This window comes from Aulonocara stuartgranti (assembly GCF_965226115.1).
Source record: "Aulonocara stuartgranti genome assembly, chromosome: 14".
Classification (NCBI taxonomy): Eukaryota; Metazoa; Chordata; class Actinopteri; order Cichliformes; family Cichlidae; genus Aulonocara; species Aulonocara stuartgranti.
Window position 1 is genome coordinate 40,893,216 of NC_138950.1, and position 23,509 is coordinate 40,916,724.

The following is a 23,509-nucleotide window of genomic DNA, read 5'->3' on the forward strand; positions in this document are numbered from 1 at the left end:
ACAGTACATGGGAGTGTCCACATGTGAAAATCTTTTGGGAAAAGGTAATAAATCTGTTAAGTCAAATCACTGGTGACGTGATTCCACTTCATCCTAAAATATGTATTTTAAATATATACCCGCATTGAGTTTTTCCTTTCCAGTCACCTTTCTCACTCACTATGTGTTAACAGACCTCTCTGCATTGAATCATACCTGTTCTTAACCTCTGTCTCTCTTCCACAGCATGTCTTTTATCCTGTCTTCATTCTCTCACCCCAACCAATCACAGCAGATGGCCCCGCCCCTCCCTGAGCCTGGTTCTGCCGGAGGTTTCTTCCTGTTAAAAGGGAGTTTTTCCTTCCCACTGTTGCCAAAGTGCTTGCTCATAGGGGGTCATATGATTGTTGGGTTTTTCTCTGTATCTACTGTACAATATAAAGCGCCTTGAGGCGATGTTTGTTGATTTGGCGCTATATAAATAAAATTGAATTTTGAGGTGTAACATCGCAAAAACTGAACGATTTGAAGATAGGGATTTGGTTTTGACTTGGAAGCTGGAGGTTTGCAGAGTTGAGTCTCCTGATTTGTGTTTAGTTTTGTGAAATTTTTTGTATTGGTTTTACATTTGACAACAAACTAAAAAAGGAAATCCACTGCAGACGTACTCATTGTTTTAATGTTTATAGTGTTATGTCAAACCGCGTGGATCCACTGGGCATAGGCATAAAAGGCACCTGATACCAAAGTTGCAGGTATGAAAACCCTGTACCAGAAGTGAAAAACTAGGTGGCTGTAGCTCAGAAGGTTTATGGTTCAATTCCTGGCTCCCCCAGTCTGCATGGGTGTGTTGGATAGTGCTTTGAGTATTCCAGGAGAGTAGAAAAGCACTATGTAAGAATCAGTCCATAATGGTACAGGTTAGCAGCATGTTTGTACAAACACTGCAAGTTGACTGCAACATAAAAAAAGTTAGCACCTTATTCCTCTTGATGAAAACTCAGGAAATATCTGCATTTCTACTTTCCCCAATCCACCAACTTGCACCATTGAGTTTATTGGCGTATGGATTAAATACATGATGTGAAGCATGGAAGAACAGAGACCGCTTTTAAGAGCAGAATTCAGATCTATTTATTATATTTCCATCATGCATTCATTTCATGCTGAATATGTGCAATACATACACAGCTGTATGTTAAGTGTGGCACAATACCAACAATATGCTATTTGTATAAACACAAAAAAATATGGTAAAAGCGAAAGGATGTGAAATTATTCTGAAATTGATGATGACGTCAGGGTTTCTCTCTTCAAGCTGCAAAAGAAGCAATAATTTAGTGAAGCTACAGTAATTATTTGTTGCTTTTTCATTTACCTGAAAAACTGTATTAAAATATCAGGTTATTGTCAAATTGGTGCACATTTGTTGGACAGGCAAAAAAAAAAAAGGCTTCCTGTAGGTGTTCCTGTTTGTAGTTCTAAAGTATTACCTCACGGGTAGAGGAATTCCCTCTCAGACAGCTGACCTTCTCAGTGTGGATAGAGGTATTCATCTTCAGCCCGGTTACCTGAGAGAGAAAAAGAGCCGGTAAAAAGACTGAGGGTGACTCTCTTTACATGTCCAACACACTTAAAACTTCAGTGCTTCAAGTCCTGTTAACTGCTCAGTTTGTTGTACAGCTCCACTAAGGAGCAACATGTGTTGGTGTGCTGTGCTCGAGTTTTACTTGGCTCATAGTAGTCATAGAGCAGGACCACAGCAGGCTTCAGGTTGTCCACTGGGAACTCCTCTATGAGGTCCAAGCTGTGTTCTACAGGTGTGTCCTTCACTAACTGCACAGGAAAAGACACAACGCACTCGTTAACAAGTACAAAGATCATCATCTGGTATTTCTCACTGTGATGTCCTCTCACCTCTCGTAAGTACACCACAACATGATCTTCCCTTTGTTCAACACGATCCACCAGCTGGGCACCTTTGAGCTGTGAAAAGACAATGTTTAGTTCAGTTATCTTCACTCTCACTGTGGGAATTCTTACAAAATTCCTGTGAGGAAAACGTCATAACTGACCTTGTCATAAGACTCCGGGTCTGGGACGTGTCCAGAGAGCAATTTGATATCCAGGATCACCATGTTTGTAGTGCTCTGCGTTCCAGTGTATCTGCAAAGAATCACTCATGTTACTGACTGGTGCTAAGCATAGGCTATCTGCTGATTTAGCATGCTGCTAAAACAATACCTAACCCTACTTCCTGGATAGGTTTCCAACAACTACGCCACAGCAGTCAGTTACACTTGCACTTTAATGTCCATCAATTTTACAGTATCTGCAGCCTGCTGTGTGATCGGTTAGCATAACTGAGACTAGCCTCGCCCTCCAGACCAATCACTATGTTTGTGATTGGAAAGGAAGGTTGTTGTTGGGGTTTGGAGTAGAAACTACTACATTTCTCAGATGCACATCCAGCAGGGCCTTACATTCCTCTACTGTAGCAGTAATGTGCTTACTGAGTACTTACTGGGACTTTATCAGCAGAGTGAGTTTGGGTCGGGAAGACTGACTGTTGTGGTTATACTGCACGTTAACCTCCACGCTCAGAGTTGAGGAACCATAAGGATTTGGGATGTTGTACCGAACAGCAATCTGAAACAAAGTTAACCAAGAAAGATTTTATATTAGGATTTCTGCTCTATTTTCCTATAAAATATGTTAGAAGAAACAGATGTAGTATGTAGCATAGATTAGGTGGCTCCTGCACAGGAGGTACAGGTCACCTACTGATCGGAAGGTTGGTGGTTCAATCCCTGGCTCCTGCAGTCTGCATGTCAAATATCCTTGGGCAAGATACTAACCCCAAGTTGCTCTCCGATGCATCCATCGGAGTGTGAATGGGTGTGAATGGCGTTAGAAGCGCACTCAGTTTAGAGACAGTGCTTGTGAGAATAGGTGTGAATGTGGCATGTTGTATACAATGCTTTGGGTACTAGTAGAAAAGCGCTATATGAGAATAATTACAGTAACACAGAGTAAACTTGGCTTAAAAGAAAAAAAATCGCCATTGGCTACAGTTTTGACTACGCTAACATTTATTTATTTAATTTAAATGACAAGTGAACAGTGACTTCATCTTTATTTGGAACAACCAGGTTGATATGGGCACTGACCTGCACAGAAACACTTGTGCTGCCTTTCATCTCCACGATGTACTTCCCTGCTATGTTTTCCACTATTATCTCCTCCTGGTAGAGCAGTCTGTTGTTTCGGTTGACGTGGAACGTAACCTGGCCACCAGGAGTAGCAACTGCCACTTTGCTTGAGCCTCCTTTTTCTGAGCCCTCTTTGCTTGAGCCCTTAAAACCGAACACCTCAGTGGAGTAGAATGCCAGAGCCTGAAGAGCCACCACTGTGTCCTATATAAGATGCAAATACAAAACAGAAACTACTTTGAATACGGTATATTCATATTAATACGAACATTCTCTCACTCACACACAGTAAACACTGGACTGAACATTGTTGCAATCATGGGCAATCACTACCTGGGCTGACCTAACTGAGGCTTTTATATACACTCTATGGGAGTTCACTACCTGTGTTGAGGAGAAGCCTCCATAATAGGTCTGCTGCTCAGTCAGCCACCTCACGATGCTGAAGGCATAAGCCAGTTCTTCACTGGTCGGGGAAGCACTGATTTGGGCCAACAGCACGTAGGAGCTGATCTCCACTGACAGGGAGGCGGACGTTTCTGTTGATTTCTGAGTCCAGTAGATGAAACTGCCTGAGAGCCGCACACAAACAGACACAGAGACACGACGTAAGCTGCATTTCTGATGACGAGGGATTGATGGGTTCCTGCATGAGGCACCTTCACCTTGCTTTTCTGCAACCTTGTCGAGGTACTCTAGAAGGTGAGCGCGGGTCTCCACGTCTCCTGCCAGGGTGAAGACGTACGCCAGCAGAGCTGTAGTGTAGGTGTTGCTGAGGTCATTCATGGAGTCTTTGAGGCAAGCCAGGCTCTTCTTCACCACAGAGTTCTTTAACAATTTTCACAATTAATGTGTCAGAACAAAATTCAGTATACTGATCAAAACAACAGGAACAAGTTTCAGAGTTACATGTCAGCAGTATGTCAGTGAACATGGTCTTATCTCCCTGCAGCAAAACAGAACAGATGTTGATGTCTTTTATGTGCATAATAGCAGTCAGTGAGTGAAAGACTTTTTAATTATCACAGTGAAGAATGAAAATGTTTTTGTTATGAGATTTGTTTTTAAATAAAGCTGATAGTTGAGGCTGGATCAGGTGAGCCCTTAGTTACGTTGCAATTGGCCTTGATCTTATACTTTCTGTTGTGAACCCCTTAAAACTTCTTCTGTCATACTGCTATAAAATAATAACCACAAATGAATAGAAAAATAAATTCAAATTACACATCAAAAGACTAAAGTCAAACAGGGGGGAAAAGCCCCCAAAAGACAAAGGCAAACACGCCACGGCTCTCTGTCCACAGATGTCAGCATTATAAACCCGTGGTGTGACCTAGTGAGCTTTTCAGTTCAGCAGGATACGTCATCATCTCCAAAGGAAGAGCACACACATGTGAATTCTTTCAGCCACAGGGGCATCTACCTACTTTTGCATATTTCTTATTCTCCAGAAACGTCGCAGTGATGTACGCAGTGAGAGTGACTTCGTCCGACACGCCACCCTGTGGATAGAAAACCATCAAAGAAACTTTATCAGCAATGTGCCTCCAACGTGCAGGGATGTGAATTTCTAACCTGCGCATATTGTAGACGGTGTGAGTGTCGTGTTTCAAAAATGTGTCCTACATATTCTAATAAACAGTAGAGGTTTTAGATATGGGCGACATGGGCGGTTGCCCGGGGCAGCATCGTGGTTGGGGGCGGCATCACGGGCATCGGGGAAAAAAAAGAAGAAAATGCTTGTACTCATGCTCCCCTGACGTCAACCAGCGCATACTGGGAATAGCATAGGCACCGATCGGTTTCCTATCGCCCATTTGCTGGGAGTAAGGGCGCCCTCCGTTTGCGAGGTGCGCCTGCTGCTTGCGGCTCAGAGAGGAGAGGGCGGGGCTGCGGGGGAGTCTCTGACCGGCTGGAGGGGCATCTAATAACCAACTCGCAAAATAAAACAAAATAAAAACAAACACGAAAACACCAGACTTCATGATACAGACTTATAATTTGCACCGATGTTTTTTCGAAATTCTATATTAAAAAAAAAAAAAGCGAGAGCCCTCGGTGCGCCTGCTCGCTGCTGAAGTCAAAGTAAACTTTATTGTCATCTCCGCTACAGACAGTCCAGCAAATAGAGAGACGAGACGACGAGGCTCCAGTTGCAGCTGTGCAAGTAAACAAACAACAAATATAAGAAGAGTAAGAAAATAAATATACACTTTAGGACTCGGGGTAAAGGATCAATAACAATTTAAAATTTACAGTTTGATGATTTAAAGTCTCACACAAGCCATCGAAAGGGGCGGGGCCAGCTGCTTCCAGATAGAGCACATTTCATTCATAATGATGTAAATCCAAGCCCACTATGTGTTCATGATCTGAATCCTGGGTTGTGTGAAATCCCAGAAATACACCTCAGACAAAGTGAATCTGTGAACTAAGGTGTAGGTCTGTTAGGTTATGTTGTGGTGATCCTCGAGTCCTCGAGGAGTTGTGTTCATACTGGAGTGCAAAATTAAAACCAATGGAAGATGGACAAGAAAAGTTCAAAGCCATCAGGTGCTCAGTTTAGAAAAAAGAGAAAAGAAGAGGAGGAGAAACGAGCAACAGATGCAGGTAAGCAGACGTGTGATTGGATAATGGCAGCTCATCCTGAACCAATCAGAGTCAGAATACTTTATTAATCCCTAAGGAAATTATGTGGGTTACAGTTGCTCCAAGAATAAATGGTAAAAATAGCAACAGTAACAGACTAAACTCCAAACAATACATTATGTTACAGATTTTAATATTAATTGTCAGTTGTTGATTTGTCCAGTTCTCATTGTGTGGCGAATTATGATGGCTGTTTGGTAGCTGTTTGCATACAATGCATACTTCATGTGTGTGTGTGTGTGGGGGGGGGGGGGTGCCAGAGGGAGTGTTCGCCCAGGGCGCCAAACAGGCTAGGACAGCCACTGCTAATAAATGTAGCTTCTACCTCCAGATCCAGTCATTGTTTACATATTGTAATGTGATCTAGGCTGGTATTATTTATGGATTATTCTATGAGTAACAGTTTTCTAAGTTCTGACAGGCAGTTTCATGCTATACAAGTGTACCTTCATGCCAATGTGAATGAGTCTCCCTGACATTTTAAAACAGCCATTTTCTCGTTGTTGATTTTCCAGCCATGTGTTAGACTCTTCAATGTTTCTGGGATCGATGTGAATGAATTTCTCAGCTCGTGCAAAACATTTCACCACAAAAGCAGTCAGCCTGAAAACAAGTAAAAACACACAAAAAACTACAGTTTTATTACCGTTTAAATGTAATTTAAATATTTTTGGAAATGCGAGTGAGAATGATAACAGGATGAATCACATTTCATGAAGAGGCAACAAACTCACAGCAATTTCTCTTGTGTCTTAAATGTGGGACACCATATAACTGTGTGAATAACGAGTGATGTTCTCACCAAGTGCTTCCCTCCCCTGTTCCAAATGCACTGTAAGAACCATCAGTATGCTTGTATGTCAGCTGATTTTGGTAGCCTGTAAAAGAAAAGAAAACTGATGTACGTGACAGAAAAACAAAAACATGAGCCTCTGAGAAAGAGATACCACACTCTTTGGAAAACTTATTTTCTTATTTTGGTTTAGAAATTCTTATCTCACTGAGTGATTACTTCATACTAGAAGTGAGGAAAAGCAAAGCCCAAATGTAAGTGAAGGAGGGTGTAACATGGAGATTTCCCTGCAGACATGCTAACAGATATCAGGTTGTAAGCTGTTTGGATGGGCTTGAGAAAAAAGCATGGCTGATTGCGCTGGTCTGTGCAGAGTGAACAACATCAGACTCCATCTCGTTATTCTGGTGAACCACCAGTGCACAAGTGATCTACAAACCCTGACAGCAAGTAGGTGAATTCTCCCATTTCAATATCGCTAGCTATCAATAAAGAACAACTTACTGCTTAAAAAAACCGAATGAAAGTGAATGGTACATTGGTTTCTAACATAAAACTACTGAATGCAGTCAGCGGCAGTACAAAAGTGACCAATTTTTTAGTTTTAGTCTCTTTTTTTCCCAGTGAGTCGTCAGTTCTGAGATTAATAATTATCCCTCACGTCATACTGGGCTCTTTTTGTGCCACTTTTTACATTCGTATGAACGCCATTTCCGCTGTGTTGGGTGTAGCATAGCCAAACTTGCCACCCGGTTTCGTTTTTGTAAAAAATTCAAATTTTCAGTCTGATTTTCTTACATCAGCCTAACACGGCTTAGCAGCAAAAATACTCACACTCATCACCCTAGGGACCGTTTTGTGCCCCATTGAAACCCATTATAAACGCTATTTTTCACGGCAAAAAAATTACGGTCAAATCGATCGTGATCGGTTATGTTTCCGTTTCCGTTTGCAGTACTGGCCTTAGAGTTGTAATTTTTTTATTTGTCCACCGGGTGGCGCCCTTGCTCCACATTTGACCCCGGGCTGGAAAACAGCGGACTGCTTAAACAGGCCTGCGGGAAACGAAGCCTCATTTCCGGCGTGCAGCAGCGGCTTCGCCCGCTGATCGGGCGGGACCATTTTCGGCCCCTAGGACCGTTTGAGGGTGCATTTTTTTTTTAATCAACAGGAAATGACGTATTTGTTGTGACGTGGTACCGGACGTGTGTGTTGGAAAAAGGGGTCCGACGCAACATGCCCCGGTCATCGTCGGGAGTTAACCCGGGAGGATGCACTGATTTCGGCCTAGAGGAGGAGCATTTGCTGCCTGGAGACCATTTTCTGGTCCTGAAAAAAAAAAAAAAGGCGATCGAAATGAAGGTTGGTGCCAATCTTTAGTCCATCTAAAGGCCTAATTATAATAACAATCAAATATTACTTCAAATGTTTTTTTTAAAAAATATTTCGTTTTGTTTTGGGGGGCTAAAAAAAACGGTGCGCTCATGTAATTAAACTGCGATTAAAAGGGTTAAAACCCCCGAAATATAATTAAAACTTTACATGGATAGTTCAGGGAGAAGTAGTTTTAAAAGACTGGCTAATTTAAAGTGGAAAAAAATATGAATATATAATCTTTTTATAGCATTTTTCGGGCGTGGCAGAAAATGGTCCCCAGGGTGATGAACGTAAGTTTTTTAAAGGATGACGTGATTAATTAGCTAACATAAACCAATGCAAGCTGCAACCAACCACTGTACTGTCACAAGATGACGCTACAAAACCAGAACCAGAACTTTAAGCACTTATTTCTTGAATCCAGGTTCCTATTCAGAGTAAATATATCGCAGAGTAGCGCTCCATGGTGTAAAATAGGACAGGGAGAGACTATCAAACATGTCTGAAGCACTACACTGAGGATACGTCATCATAAGCTGAAAGCTGCATGGCTTTCTGTGCTCTGCACACTGTGGTTGTGGTACTTTTACATATAAATGAGGATCTGTTACAGAGGAGTTCACACAATCAGACACATCTTGATGTTGCACAATGGCTCCTAAAAGAATATTTCGGAGTGCGGCTTGAGGAAAAAAAGATAAAAGTCTGTATGTATCGATTCTATCTGAATAAATTTGACAGTTGAGTTTCTTACCAGAAACTTATGTATGAACATACTTAACAGTAAATAGACACAGTTCATTTTAACCTGAGATAACAGATTTAAATGATGATGATGATGTTTCTCTGAGAACATGCTTGTTTTTTGTCAGCCTGTTCCCCAACTCAAGGGGAATTTTTGATTGATTGTATGGCTGGCATTAGTTGTTATCTACTTACCAATGTTTGTGTGTGTGGTTTTTGTTTGTTGTTTGTTTTGTGTTGCAATTTAGAGTTGGCTTTTAATTTTGAACAGATTCAATTTCATATACACACAGTAGTTTTCACCTGGCAAGCACTGGCTTAAAGTAATGAAGTTCTCCTTCATTTTAGCTGATGTGTTTGTCATTAGAACACACTTTATTGGCTGTTTGCTTTACAGCATAAGTAGAACTGCAGCATCATGCATAATGATAAGAGCTAGTGTTTTTCTCACAACATTAAAAAGGTGTTTTGGTTTGCTATTTTAACATAAAACCTATGAAATGTCCAAATTGCTCAAAATTCTGCTCATATTTTATTAATATACATTTTAAAATAAAATAAGAAATGTAATTCATTTGCCTTTTTCTACTTTGTGTATATGTGTTCCTCTTCATCTAGTTATGAGCATGTGTGTGATTTGTATATAGAAAATCCTTCAGAGCCTTCAGTTTTCAGGCCCCTCTTCTGTGGAACCAGCTTCCAGTTTGGATTCAGGAGACAGACACTATCTCTACTTTCAAGATTAGGCTTCAAACTTTCCTTTTTGCTAAAGCATATAGTTAGGGCTGGACCAGGTGACCCTGAATCCTCCCTTAGTTATGCTGCAATAGACGTAGGCTGCTGGGGGATTCCCATGATGCATTGAGTTTTTCCTTTCCAGTCACCTTTCTCACTCACTATGTGTTAACAGACCTCTCTGCATTGAATCATATCTGTTATTAATCTCTGTCTCTCTTCCACAGCATGTCTTTATCCTGTCTTCCTTCTCTCACCCCAACCAATCACAGCAGATGGCCCCGCCCCTCCCTGAGCCTGGTTCTGCCGGAGGTTTCTTCCTGTTAAAAGGGAGTTTTTCCTTCCCACTGTCGCCAAAGTGCTGCTCATAGGGGGTCATATGATTGTTGGGTTTTTCTCTGTATCTATGAAGCGCCTTGAGGCAACTTATGTTGTGATTTGGCACTATATAAATAAAATTGAATTGAATTAAATTGATTGCAATATCTTTAGCTTTTAGTTTGGTTCACAAAACTTCAAGATTTTATTATCAACATTTTCTACTTAAAGTATGTTTAACTCAGCTGGTAGATCTGGCTTTGAAATGTCCTAACCTAGGCATGACTTTTGCTTTCCTTGCTTTAGCTTTAGAGAAGTGCTGCACTCACCAGTGATTAGATAACTGGTAGCCTTTTCCTCGATGGTTGAGGTGAGCTGCTGTGTGTCTTTCAGGTACTCGAGGATGAAGATGTTGGGGGCGAGGAGAGCCATGTTCTGCTCTCCACATCCACTTGGCAGCTGCAGCAGACTGTCGAGGTTCTTCAGAGCCCGACCGAGAATGTCACCTGATGGAAAAAAGTCTCACTAAAGCTGAACATGTAACTAACCCATCATCTAATTTCAAATGAGTGAAAACATGCCAACAACCTAGAAAAATACCAAATACATCAAATGCAGTACTTTGTTGTAATCCGATGGTACTTTGAGTATGCTTGCTAAGCTTAAAATCAACTCATGAACTTCTAATAGAGCAATAGGTAGGAAAAAACAGCCTCACAGCATAGTCTTTTAATATTAATTGAAACATTATTTATATATCATATGTAATTTTTCATGTAGTAGGTTTACCCAGGACTGATATAAAAGCATGGGCAGAATCTTCAATCACATTGTACGGAAGTTCAACCAGAACTTCTTCCCTCACAGTTTTTCCTGCACACAGACAAAAACAGCCACGTTACATGGGGAAGAGTACAAGTGTGGTCATTTCTTCTATTAGTTTAGTGAAATGAAGTTAACATTTATTGAAATAGTGGTATTAAAAGAAAACTGCTCTACTAGGCGATAGCCTTAGAAAACCATGCTGACCTTCTGGGAGTAGTAGCAAGTTGAAGGTCTTTGTCACCTCAACTCCCTCTGGCTGAGGGACATGAAGATATAGCATTAACATTTATACCAAGATGGATTGACTTTCTCCCCCCCAAAAACTAAGGTGGTGAACACATTAGCATCTTGTGTTTATGGCACCAACCTTCACTATGAGGGGTTTTGTCACCACGTCGATGCGACCTCTGTCTGGAACAGTTACGGCCCCAGAATCACATAAATCCACTGAAGCCACTGCCTCAGCAGACACAGTCACTTCCACAACCCCTAAAACACATCAGCGAAAATGACTTTCAAAATCCTGCAAACGATCAAACCCTCGTTATTCAAGGGATCTCAGTGTCTAATGATTCAAAGGAGAAGTGGTGGGAAAAGGGGCACATGGCTCCTTCACACTGAGACCCTCTAGCATTTGCTCCAAAGCTTGACCCTCACCTAAGGCCGATGGGGTCAAGCTCCAGCTGAAGGTCTTGCGCTTGCTGGCACACAAACAAGATGTGGTTTGGTCACCAAACAGGGAGGTGAGGGTGTAAAGTGAGGAAGATGCTGGTGTTACAGTGATCTGTTCCAGGGACAAACAATACATTTTAAATATAGACTCTTTTGAGGAACAGGTTTAAATGTGCTCAGTATTTTCATTCATCTCAGAAATACTGAAGTTTTTCTTTAGTAATTCTGTGATTCTTTGCTGCTCGTCAGAGTTTAACTAGCAGCACAGATTACCATCATGCAGCTGGTCAGGTAGCTGAAGACAGTTGCCTTCAGTTCAAAGAACTCCCCCCGGATGATAGAGTAGGGCATGGTGAGCTCGAGGAAGAAGGGCTGGAAGACTTTCAAATCTTCACGAGGAGCCAAACCAAAACCCTCAGAAGACAAGCAGAAAGCCTCCGTCTCCCAGGTGGTGATGGTGTCTGGGACGGTGAGGGTCATTTCCTCTGTGCCCGATTCTCTGAATCAGCCCAAACACACAAGAACATTCTGTCAGGGGCTAAAATATACTCAACAAAACGTTTTTGCAGTGTGTTTTAAATGATGCAGTATTGGACACATTTTTGCTGAAGAACTTCTAACAATAGCAGCACAAATGTTTAACCTCTTAAGCCCCAACGTCCCCTGATATGGGGGCAAAAGGCAGGAGATCAGTTAGGCTTGAGAGGTTAACTGAAGCTACAATTCCAAATCAGTGATTGTTAATTTATTTCAAACAGGTAAACAATATACAGGTACATTTAGAAAAGAAAATAAGAGAGAAAAAAATACTAAACAAAAGTCAGCACATTTCAATATTGCTACTGTTCTGATTCAGTTACATGTCGAGAGGGAAGAAGGAAACACTTATTTAATCCCACCCCTTTGCCATAAATGATCAGTTAATATTTAGTTGCTTCCTTACTGATATAACCTGTAACAACAATAGTGAACAGATTTCTGATATACTATACACTATAATATCACATCATGATTTTTTTTTTTTTTAAATAGAGACATTCACTTAATTTCAATATTTTCCTTTTCTTTATAGTTTGAGAAGATCATATTTTTATAACTCTTTTTGAACAGTTTTATGTTTGGACGTCGCTTTAATTCCATATTCAGACTGTTCTACAGTTTCACTCCATGCACAGAAACACAAAAGCTTTTTCTTGTAGTACGGACCTTCCCTGTTTTGAAGTTGCAAAAACTCCTTAAATTATAACTTCCTTCATCATCAAAAAACAAAATGCACATAAAAATACTCCAAATCTTGATGGGAGAACTGGTGAATCTTTGGTTTCATTATGCACTCAAAGACTTTTCTCAAGCACTTAATGTTTATCAAATCAGTTTACAACACAAGCTCACCTAACGTCTACCAGATCCCATATCCAAGTCTCTGGGAAGAAAGTACGGACTGTTTTTATGGGTGAAATGTCAGGAGGAAGTGCCGGAGCACCAGAGGCAGCTGCATCTGGTATTCTCTCTAATATGTCCAACTTGTATACTTGATAAGGACCCTTCCAAAAGCACTGGTCTACAAAGAAAGCAGAAAAAGAGATTGAAACAACCATAAAGATAACTGCTTCATTTTTCTTTCAAATGATCAGCATCACTCTTCAAAGTCACCTCGATAGTATTCTCTTCCTTTGTACTTGAGGCATGAAGGCAACTGAATAACCAAGTTGGTTGCCATCTTCAGTCCTACACTCTACATAATCCAGCACATACAAATAGTTCATTACAGGAAAAACAACAAAAAGCTTTTTACTAAATATGACTTACAGGTACGTATGCAGATTACCTGGAAAACAGTGTGGGCATCATTTCTGCCACTCTCAGGAAACGGCAGAATTGATCTTTTTGGTCTCACTTCCATGCACTCTATAGGATCTTGAACCTCATATGGGACATAGGTTGCTTTCCTGACAGGAAGCAAGTCATAAATCTGAAAGAAAATATGTATGTATGATCTTTCTACTGTACACTCTTACTCTTGCCAGCTGTTCAAAAGAGAAAAGGAGGGGCTGTGCATTTGGTATTGAGCCTTCAACATCCAACATCCCACCTGACCTGGTGGTCGTTAAAAACGCTGTTACCTTTTCAGCATTCAGAGTCTTCCCCGGCTCCTTGATGAGGACACTCTGGTCGATGGCACTCACACCACACAGAGAGTGCGGCAGGGCCGTCACCTGGAAGTTGGTCTCATCTCCTGGGACAGCTGAAGGTGGTACAAAATGTACCGACACCTGATGCACACAAAACCCAAATGAAACCATCCAGATGTTAATATGTGAGGTGAACTCTGGTGGTGAACAAAGGTGAACTTTGAACAAATATTTGGCAAGTAAAATCATGTGATACAAATGGATCTGACTGTATTCTATATAAATAAACACCTGTAATTCGAAATGACCTCAGGTTTTGTAATGTTTTGTAAAATCTAATCTAAAATAATGAACATGGAAACATTACAATTTGGCATAAAATGATAACAATAATCTTTTTGAGTTGAGGTTACTCACTTTGCAAAGTACTAAAAATTAGTTTTAGTAAAATTAGCAACATTTCAATTTCAAAAAATCTATTTTAAGTTGAAAAGAAGATAATTATTTATAGATTTTTTTCATCATTGTAATTTTCTGTTTGAATACTTTGAACATTGAGCTGGACAGGTGACCGATGGATAGGTACAGAAAACCATATAAAAAGTGTCACTTCATGGCCTGTGTGACCATGGTAACATGAAAACACCATGCTTACTCAATGTGTTGCTTGCTTGTGGAAAGTTAACTATTTAAACATTTATGGCCAAATTACATATTTGCGCATGAACTGGCGTACTACAGTCAAGTCTGATTTGCATGTGATGGCTCCAGAAATCTTTAACCATGACATGAAAGAATTTTTGCTGGTACACCTACGAGTAAATGTTATTTCAGGTTAGCCTTATTGGCTATCTTGATATTGATAATTTTGTAAAAGCGTCGACTAAGTAATCTTTACTGACCTTGTTAGTGAAGCACTTCTCAGTGGAGAATTCAGCACTGTGAGCGATCACATTCTCACTGGGGAGGACAGCATAAGCCACAATCTGGATGTCTGGTGTCATCTCAGGAGATACAGTCAACTTCAAGGACACCTCGCCCTCATTCACTGAAACACAGAGCATCAAAAGCTACTTTACTGGGAAAATTTGAAAGTCAAGATCAAAGCCATGTTTAGCACACCTGTTTGAGATGTAACTTTAAGCTCTTGATGTCCGTGAACGGAAATAACTCCTCTGGACAAGACCTTGATAATTTTGGAGAAAATGACACAAGGAGACAGTCAGCAGCAAATATTCACTTCCTTTCTTTTTGCCGTTCTGCTTTGGTTCTTTCATGTGACTTGATTGAGTAAACTAACGTGACTGTTAAAGCTATTCATCTTAAATTTTAATGAAAGCACCTACACATTAAAAAACAAACTTTTTTCAATGGTGTGACTTTGACTTTCTTGGTCAAGCGCTTACAAATGATCACACCTAAATAATACCAAAATGTTACCATACAGGTTCTTATCATGGTGTAACAGAACGTTCAAACTCCACGCTGTCATTGAATAACATTAAGGCCTTTGACATGCGTCTTTCTACTATGTATTTTCTCACCAGATACATCAGATCCACAGAGCCTGGGGCCTCTCCCACGATCGTGTACCAGATAGATATGGCTTCTTCTGTCTCACACGGAAGAGGTTTGTCCTTCGTCTTTACCTCCAGGAAGCTAACTGTTTTATCATCAGGAGAAGACGGTTTGACCATGGACAAAGTGTGAGTTCCAACCTCAAAGAAAGCAGTTCTATATCCAGCATAATCCAGAGTCGGCGCCAGGCTTGCCTGGTTGTGGAACAAAACATAAATGAACGAAGGAGGGGAACATTTGGGCAGAAAGTTTTAGCTGTTCATGAAATCACAGCTATTTTATATTATAATATATATATATATATATATTTATATTATAAATGTCAGTGCAGCTTTTCACTTACATGGAGTTGGACGTCACCTTTTAATTCGTTTGTGCTAAGTGAGAACACGGCAACACCTTTCTCGTCAGTTTTTACATTTTGTATTGAGCTCAGGGAAATGTCTCCCTCAAAGAGGTACACGATGCGGTCAGGAATGGGTTCACCATTATGATAAACAGCTTTGACCTGTTGAAAGGAAAACGATGATGTGTGGATCCACAGGATTTCAGCTGTATTACAAAATGATGATAACTGAGAAAAACACTTACTTTTCCTTGCACATTTGTTCCTGGTTCATAAATGTCGGGAGTATCAACAAAAGACACTCTTCCAAGGACATATGAAATCGTTATGCTTTGCTTTTGTGATATCAAAACACCTGAAAAAAAAGCAATAGATATGATATATTGTTACAATACACCAAAGTGCGTCGTTACAATAAACTAAATATGAATATAGTCTTGCCTGTGCCCTCCTCTTCCATTTTAACGGTGATGTCCAGGATATCGTTCAGTGCTGTTGAATCAACTTTGTTGAAGTTTGACATGTTGACGGTAAAAGTGGTACAGCCTTCCTTATCTGCCTAGAATATATTGTGAAAACAAAATAAAAGTTGATATTAGCCGTTTCTCAGCACGACAGCCATGGTGATACCCGTCATCCGAGTTTGCTCCAAGAGTTTAGCAAAGCAAATCATTCAGATCTGACACAAACATCACATATATGCACATTTAAAGCAGTGGATCAGACAGTCTTCAGACAAAACAAGCCTAGTGCTGAAGGCCCTAAATACAAGGGCCTTAAGTTAGTCGGCCTTACACTTACTATTACTACTATCTTCTTTGCTTTTGCGTTAAAGTAATGACTGATAATATCTAAACACTACTGGTCTGTGCACACTTACAAGGACTAGTTTGACAAATGACTCTTTGAAATTTGCTGCTTTTCTTTTAGTGAGTTTGAGTTTTGCTTTGGGCTGTTGCCGTGAAGTCAAACAATTCAAAAAGGTCAAACCAAAAAATGTTATTAATATTTTTACAAGGATTTTAGAGATTAAAACATTTTAATTTGAAATGTGACTGACAATTTAAGAGAGTTCCCTCTGAAACACGGAAATACTGAAGAAGGCACAAAATACTCGGATACTTGTAGTCTGAGAGTGAGTTGTAGCTTTGCAGGGATACTCCACACCAAGTTTACGTGTGGTAACATTGTAGTGGTTGTATAAATTATGTATATAGTGAATGCGTAGTGCAGGAGTTTACACATTCCCAACAAAAAATGTTTCTGGTTTGCTTCCAGGAGGAGACATAAATCTCTTTGGGATTGCGCCAGGAAAGGCCTCGTGCCTTTAAAACATCACTCAACTAAATGAAATGTTTGTGAATAAGGGAGCAGTTATAATTCCTGCCTAATTTATTTTAATCGCACAAACAAACTTGAGCAGAAATTTGTAATAAAGAAGAAAACACCCTCTATGCGAACTTTGTTTCTGCAGTGATGAAACTGAACCTGTACCTGCTTCGTCTCTGAGTGACACACAGGATTTGTGTCATCATGTGAATTACTCTCATCAATGTGCTCTGCAACTCTGATCCACTCTGAACCGTGAAAATGTCCCAGAGTAGGTCGGCACACACCTACAGTGACCCTTCCTGGCACCGGCTGCTTAAATGTATACCTGTTAAAATTAAAAATAAATACATAAATAAAACAAATAAGAATAAAATCTAGTAGACATCTGTCAGTTTACTTACTTTGAACATATTTGAGCCTTAAAGCTCTGATCTCCAACACTCACTTCGTCAGGCACTTTTATAGTTACATCGAATTTGGGCAAAACTGGGGACAAAGTGTCCGTGTCAGTGTTTAAGCTTCACTGCAAATGGGAAGAGTGTAACAATCAGCCCAACTTACCATACTTCTCCACCGTGAAAGTGTAATATACTTTGGATTCACCCATGGTCACAGTGATTTTGTATATTCCCTCACGAGCCTCAGAACTCAAGAAGTATGAAAGCTGCAGTATTTTGTTATCTGAATTTGTCTTGAGCCACTGCCCGATCCTGTTCCCGCTTGGATCCTGTTACATGCAAAATGAAAGAATATAATTAAGAATATAATTAATAACCAAATACGTGGGTCAAAGAATTATTACTTCTCTCAATTTGACTTTGAAAGGTGTTAATCATACGTATATACAGTGTTGGGGAGTAACGGAATACATGTACCGCCGTTACGTATTTAAAATACAAAATATGAGTAACTGTATTCCGTTACAGTTACCGTTTAAAAAGCTGGTATTCAGAATACAGTTACTTTGTTGAAATAAATGGATTACACGGCGGTACTTTCCTGTTTCATATTGTCGCGGGTCAGGACTGTTTGGGTTTGTTTGACAGCTACGTTCTGTTGTTCCAGGCGGCAGCGCTACGGTTGCCATGGTTACAGTCTCTGCGACTGTGTGTTTCCTGGGTGAGAGAGCGCCTTTTCGTTGTTGTTGTTGTGCTAAGCTAACAGGCAGAATGCTACAAGCATAGCTCTAAAGAATGTAGCATCATGGGCAGTGTAGTCCGTGCTGCAGGGAGAATGGACTGCCATACACGTTATGTGTCTGTGAGCGCGAGGAGGGAGAAAAAGGGGAGTGGAAAGGTACGAGTTGTCGTCGAGGAAAAACGGGAGCTGGAAGCATGTAAATATAATAATAACCACTGCAGCCAAGAAGAGAGCCTGACGAGCCCAGTTGTAAGTAAGCTATTAAGACTCGACTGTACACCGTGTTCGTGTTTTCCTCCGAAACATTAAGCAGCCTTTCAACGCCTCTCTCTGTCTCTCGCAAGAAAAGTTGACCCACACAACAAAGTAAAGCTATTTTTCGGCTACGAGCCGACAGGGACCCCGCCGTATTAGTCAGAGGTCCCTTTACTACAGTTCGGAGTCGCGGACCTTCAGTAATAGTAATAAATCACACAGCAATAGTACATTCACGTTGTTGTAAAAAGCATGATAATATATTAAGTAATCCAAAGTATTCAGAATACGTTACTGTCATCGAGTAACGTAACGGAATACGTTACAGAATACATTTTAGGGCATGTATTCTGTATTCTGTAATGGAATACATTTTAAAAGTAACCTTCCCAACACTGCGTGTATATTATATGTATTCACACATTAAACTCTTTAAATTAATGCCATGATTTGTTAAAAACAACAATAATAATAAAAACATGAATAAAATAAACATAGTACTATGACTTGTGTGTTCATATTGTTTATTTATTTTTAAATGCACTACTGTGTTCTTACCTCCAGTTCGATGATGTCATACTGCAACAAAGGAAGGGAAAAAGGTTCAAAGAGCACAATGGTTTCATGTCATCTTGCAGTGTTACAGTTATTAGGCTTTTTTGTGAGTGCTCCACACTTTAAAATGATAGCGGCTTCAGATGAATTCAGATGAAGATTTATGTAAGCTACATAATGACAGCTGGGAGGTAGAAACCGCCTCTTACGACTTCACTGGATAAGTAATCCAAAATTCATGGAAGTAACTCATTTTCATTGCATTCATTCAAATGCATAAGCTGTCCGTAAATAGGACCTAACAAAGTTTAAACACTCACCAGTGTACTAGCAGGTCTCAGCTTGGAGTCCAGTGTGACAACTCTGAAATGCACTTCAAGACACATCCAAAGAGACTGCGTGAAAAATGATCTCTAGCAGTGTCACAAACCCTAAAGCTCATTATATTCATTATTAATTATATTATATAACTTCTAATGGCTTCTCTGAGTTTAAAACTGTTGATGTTTGGGGATACATTACTTATACTTCCATATCATGCTTATGCTGCATTGTTGGGACAGATAGCATGATTGCTCATTTTTACCTTGTTGTCCGGGGAGATAGATGGGTTTATCTGTTTGGATGAATGTCTGCGGTTTGTAGGCTCTGATCAGGACTTTTCTGACTTCTTCTGACTGAAACCCGCTTCCTTCAACCTTCACCTGAAAATCCATCACCTCTTCATTTGTCACAACAGGAACCTGGAAGCACAGGATATTTGTTTGGCTATATGTTTTAGCCAGTTGCTAAGTGGGCACATGTTTCGAAACTAACTTGGACCTCACACATTTCGCTCTCCAGCTTTTCTATTAAAGTCATGTGGATGATCAAAAGAGAGAAAAATTCTTTCAAAAACAAACGGGCTATATATATATATATATATATATATATATATATATATATATATATATATATATATATAAATGCTTCTTTTGGGAAGCTCACCGAAAAAGCAATGCAGGTATGAACATCTTGAATGCACGTGTGCAGTGACATTAGGGTTGCGCTCTTCGCTGTTGATTTCAGGGTGACATTCACAACCACGGGCTCAGTGAGCTCCAGAACGCTGACACAGAATTTGGTCTCAGCTCCAGACTCAAGAACTGCAGGAACTGCCACTAGATATTGCCTGCAGACACAGAGATACACACATACAGCAGTTACCTCTATGGATGTGAAAAAGAAAAAATCTCAAATCAGAATTCATGTGCACCAGTTACAAATTTCACAGGACATAAAAAAAGAATCGATCATAGAGGCAAACTTACGGTCCAGGTCCTGCTTGGCCCACATGCGCCCAGCTGACAAAGGCGCACAACGCCCATGTCCAACTCAGAATCCCAGGTTGACCCATAACTGACTATGATGCTCCTCAGAGTCAGCGTCTGTTAAATAGCTGCCGATGCAGAGGCCCCACCCATCTTCAGCCACACCACAGACAGCACACACCTTTGTTCCCCGTTCCAGGAAAATGAGAAGTAAATATTTTACATATTTCATACTGGTTGACGTGTGCCTTCAACTTTCAGTGGTTTAAATAGAGTTTTTAACTTTTTCATTTGTGCTTTACAAAAGAACTGAAAGAGATCCAGGAGATTGTTTTCTATTTACCCTATCATACGTTACCATAATGATAATTGAGTGATTTGTATATATCATATTTGTATACATTAGAGCTATTTCATACATTTGTAAAATCTGTAACATATTTATAATAATAATACATTTTATTTGAAAACGCCTTTCAAGACACCCAAGGACACTTTACAATAGAATAGAACACATAATAGAACAATGACAAAATGAAGAACAATAAAAACAAAAGCACAAAATAGAATAAACAAACAATAGGTTCACAGTGAATATGCAGATTTAAATAGATGGTTTTGAGTGGGGATAGTGTATTGTTTAAATAGTTTAGTCTGTCACTGTTACTGTCCTGGAGCAATTGTAACCCACGTAATTTCCTGATTGTGATCTGGCTCAGAAATACAGATTTACCATGAAGTTTAGCTGACAGACCTCTGTCACTACATCTATTTTTAGATAGACGAGTGACGATTATCTGCACAAAGACAAGAGGAAAGAAAGCCAAAGGGGAGAGAAAGAGACGCTTTTCCACTTAAGCACTCAAAGCATGTGTCATTCACCCGTTCATATGAGCACTTTTTTCTATACCTGAGTGTTTTCTGTTCAGCATTCACACACATTCACACTCTCAGGGATGCAAACTGGAGACTGGAGCAGCCAGAGATTGAACCATCTACCTATTTTAAAAGATACAATTCTTTAATGCATTAATGTGTATGCATTCCCATTTAAAAAGAATGGAATTACACAAATAGTCATTGGATTGAATAATTTTCTGCTCATTGATCCAATCTAAACACAGGGACCTGGATGTCTGGCCTAAACAGAAGACTTTGGGCTTCAATCGATGGGACAGTCTTAAGCCAAGCTGCAAATGCAGCAGATCAAATTTTTTCAGAAATGAGCTAAGTCTGAAGAAAGGATTTACAGTTATCCCTCCATCATCTATCGCCCTTGGAGTTGTCTGATAAATTCACATAGGCTGTGCAGAGTGCACAAGAAGAAGATACCAAAAAGTCAGAGAAACCAAAACAAGAGTGTGACAACAACAAGGACACTGCTGGAGTTTGGCAAAAATAATGATCTACTTCATTCCCCTTAAATGTCAGCCGCTAAATAATAATTGTGAGCAGATAAGAATGGAGCTCAGCAGCCATCATTATCAATCCCCAAGGCTAAGCACGGCTTTCTGACAGGGTGAGCCACGTGGAGGCACCAGTGTCTGGCCCTTTTAGTGAGACACAACAACAACATCAGAGCCCAGTTTCCTTGACTCTGTGTCAGCATCTCTGCCTGGTCATCTGCAGGCTGCTGTCAGCTTCCTTTCAACTCCAGGTGTAATTTCAAGGGTCTAGTTCCCAAACCACCTACTTCGCTTCAGCTTCACTTCTGACATTCTCATCATTACCTCCAGCAGCAATAAAAGAGACAAAAACACTCCCTGAAGGCATTCAGAGAGCTGGCCTAAAGAAACAGTCAGTGGTGTCAAGGGGGTGGGAGGTGCAGGAGTGGGGATCACAGGGGATAAGTTTACCTTGACATTAATTCAATGAACAAAAAAAGATTTTTAAAGTGACACAGGAGAGAAGAAAAATAACTTTCTGAGATCTAATTTATCATCAGCAATGATCCTAATCCTAGTCCAAAGCCCTTAAACCAACGTCTTTAAGAAAATCAAACAGGACTTTATTTAACCTTCTTTCTATTTGTTTAGAAGAAAAACATATAGCTCTGCATGTGAGTTAGTTTTTTTTAAACATCCATAGTTTCTGATAGCATAGAGTTTGTTATAATTTTACTCCAATGCAAAACCTCTGAAGCCGTCTTATAAAGCACTATGCAAGAGTTTCTTATTTTCTTTCAGAAGTTTAGATTGCTGGCATGCTTACTCATTTTAAAGAGAAACCATTCTGTTTGCTACCATTTCTGTATTATAACTGCTGGGCTCTGTTTAGGGGCTTTGCATTATTTATTTTTCTTGCTTAGGTGCAGCCCGACACAGCAAATCCAGCATGTCCAAATTAACACTGTCAGATTTGATTTCAACACTATTAAAGTGTCTATATGGGTCCACACCAGAGAGTGTTAATTTAACTCTTTTTGGAGAGTTGGTACGTTAACTCTGATTTAGTGTTAAACACTAAATCTGTCTGGAGTTGATAATTTAACACTTACTAATGCTAACTAGGTGTTAAGAGTTTATCAAAGAGTATTTTAGTTTAACTACGTAAGAGTTATCTTCTAATTAATTCTAAAAAGCGGGAATTTTACTGTTCTGAACTTCTAGACATTTCTTTTGGAAATAAACATTTACTAAAAAGACGCAATGGTTTTTGAAAAACATTTATTCTGAACTGTGCACCACAATTTCAAAACATTTTCTGAAAGATGTAACAGTATACATGTTCTCACTTTCATTAGAATTTTGTTTATCAAAAGGTCTGACATACGTGAGCTGGTAAATGCAAATAACAGCATTCTCATCACTTATTTCTTCTGTGGCGTGTTGGGGGAACAGCTAGTTCTCTCCCATCATGCCTTGGGACATGTGCTGCTGTTTAGATGTTCTTGTTTTATTGTTTATGGTGACGTTACTTTTAACTGTTATCTTGAATGTTGTGTTTACGCTGTGGTGCAGAATCACTGACAGTTGTTGTTTTGTAGAGAGAGTGCTGTACCATGAGTGACTTCTGTTGTGCTGTTGTTGAACATTGAGGCACATTGTAGCACCAGCAAGTTTTTAGAGCTCCCCCTACTAGCTTGGGGTTGAATAACAAGTATTACCGCGGAAGCACTAGCTGGTAGTCTAGCTGTACACGTGTCTTAGTGCAGTTGAACATAATCCACAAAGTCCGCTTGTAGTCGAAAAACAAACAGGCAAACATTTATTTCCACAGTTTTGAAATACAGTGATCCATTTGAATGTTCCTGTACACAGCAAACACGGTAAGAAACTGGTTTTCTCCACAGCTAGTTAAAGCCCCCGTTGCTGCACACTGCCCGTCGCGAACGCTCCCCCCGTGCACAGTTACCGTGTGTTAAAGGAACAGTACGTAAAAATTAAATAAGGCAAGAAAAAATACAATTTAACTGTAAATCTTACGCTAAACAAATTATAAAGTAAAAACTGAAATTCCCCATTATCTTACACTTATCCTTATCCAAAATGATTCAAATTATTAACAAATATACACTCTGTGCAATCTGAGTAAACTAAGAGATGATTAGACCTTTA

At 39.9% G+C, this 23,509-nt stretch overlaps 1 protein-coding gene across 1 annotated transcript; it reads right to left on the reverse strand.

The window, feature by feature from the left end:
* Positions 1–1,216: 1,216 nt before the first annotated feature.
* Positions 1,217–20,038, reverse strand: LOC309687652 (alpha-2-macroglobulin-like protein 1; the record flags this gene model as incomplete). Its single annotated transcript, XM_082502747.1, has 29 exons — positions 1,217–1,297; positions 1,473–1,550; positions 1,710–1,815; positions 1,897–1,965; positions 2,055–2,145; positions 2,504–2,628; positions 3,150–3,395; positions 3,576–3,763; positions 3,857–4,019; positions 4,619–4,693; positions 6,287–6,443; positions 6,643–6,718; positions 10,137–10,313; positions 10,597–10,680; positions 10,837–10,888; positions 11,000–11,121; positions 11,290–11,416; positions 11,578–11,803; positions 12,697–12,865; positions 12,958–13,039; positions 13,133–13,276; positions 13,428–13,577; positions 14,339–14,484; positions 17,254–17,419; positions 18,646–18,666; positions 18,963–19,015; positions 19,229–19,385; positions 19,630–19,813; positions 19,953–20,038. The coding sequence occupies 28 exons, from the start codon at positions 20,036–20,038 to the stop codon at positions 1,513–1,515; spliced, it is 3,480 nt and encodes a 1,159-aa protein (XP_082358873.1). The 3' UTR covers positions 1,217–1,297; positions 1,473–1,512.
* Positions 20,039–23,509: the final 3,471 nt, after the last annotated feature.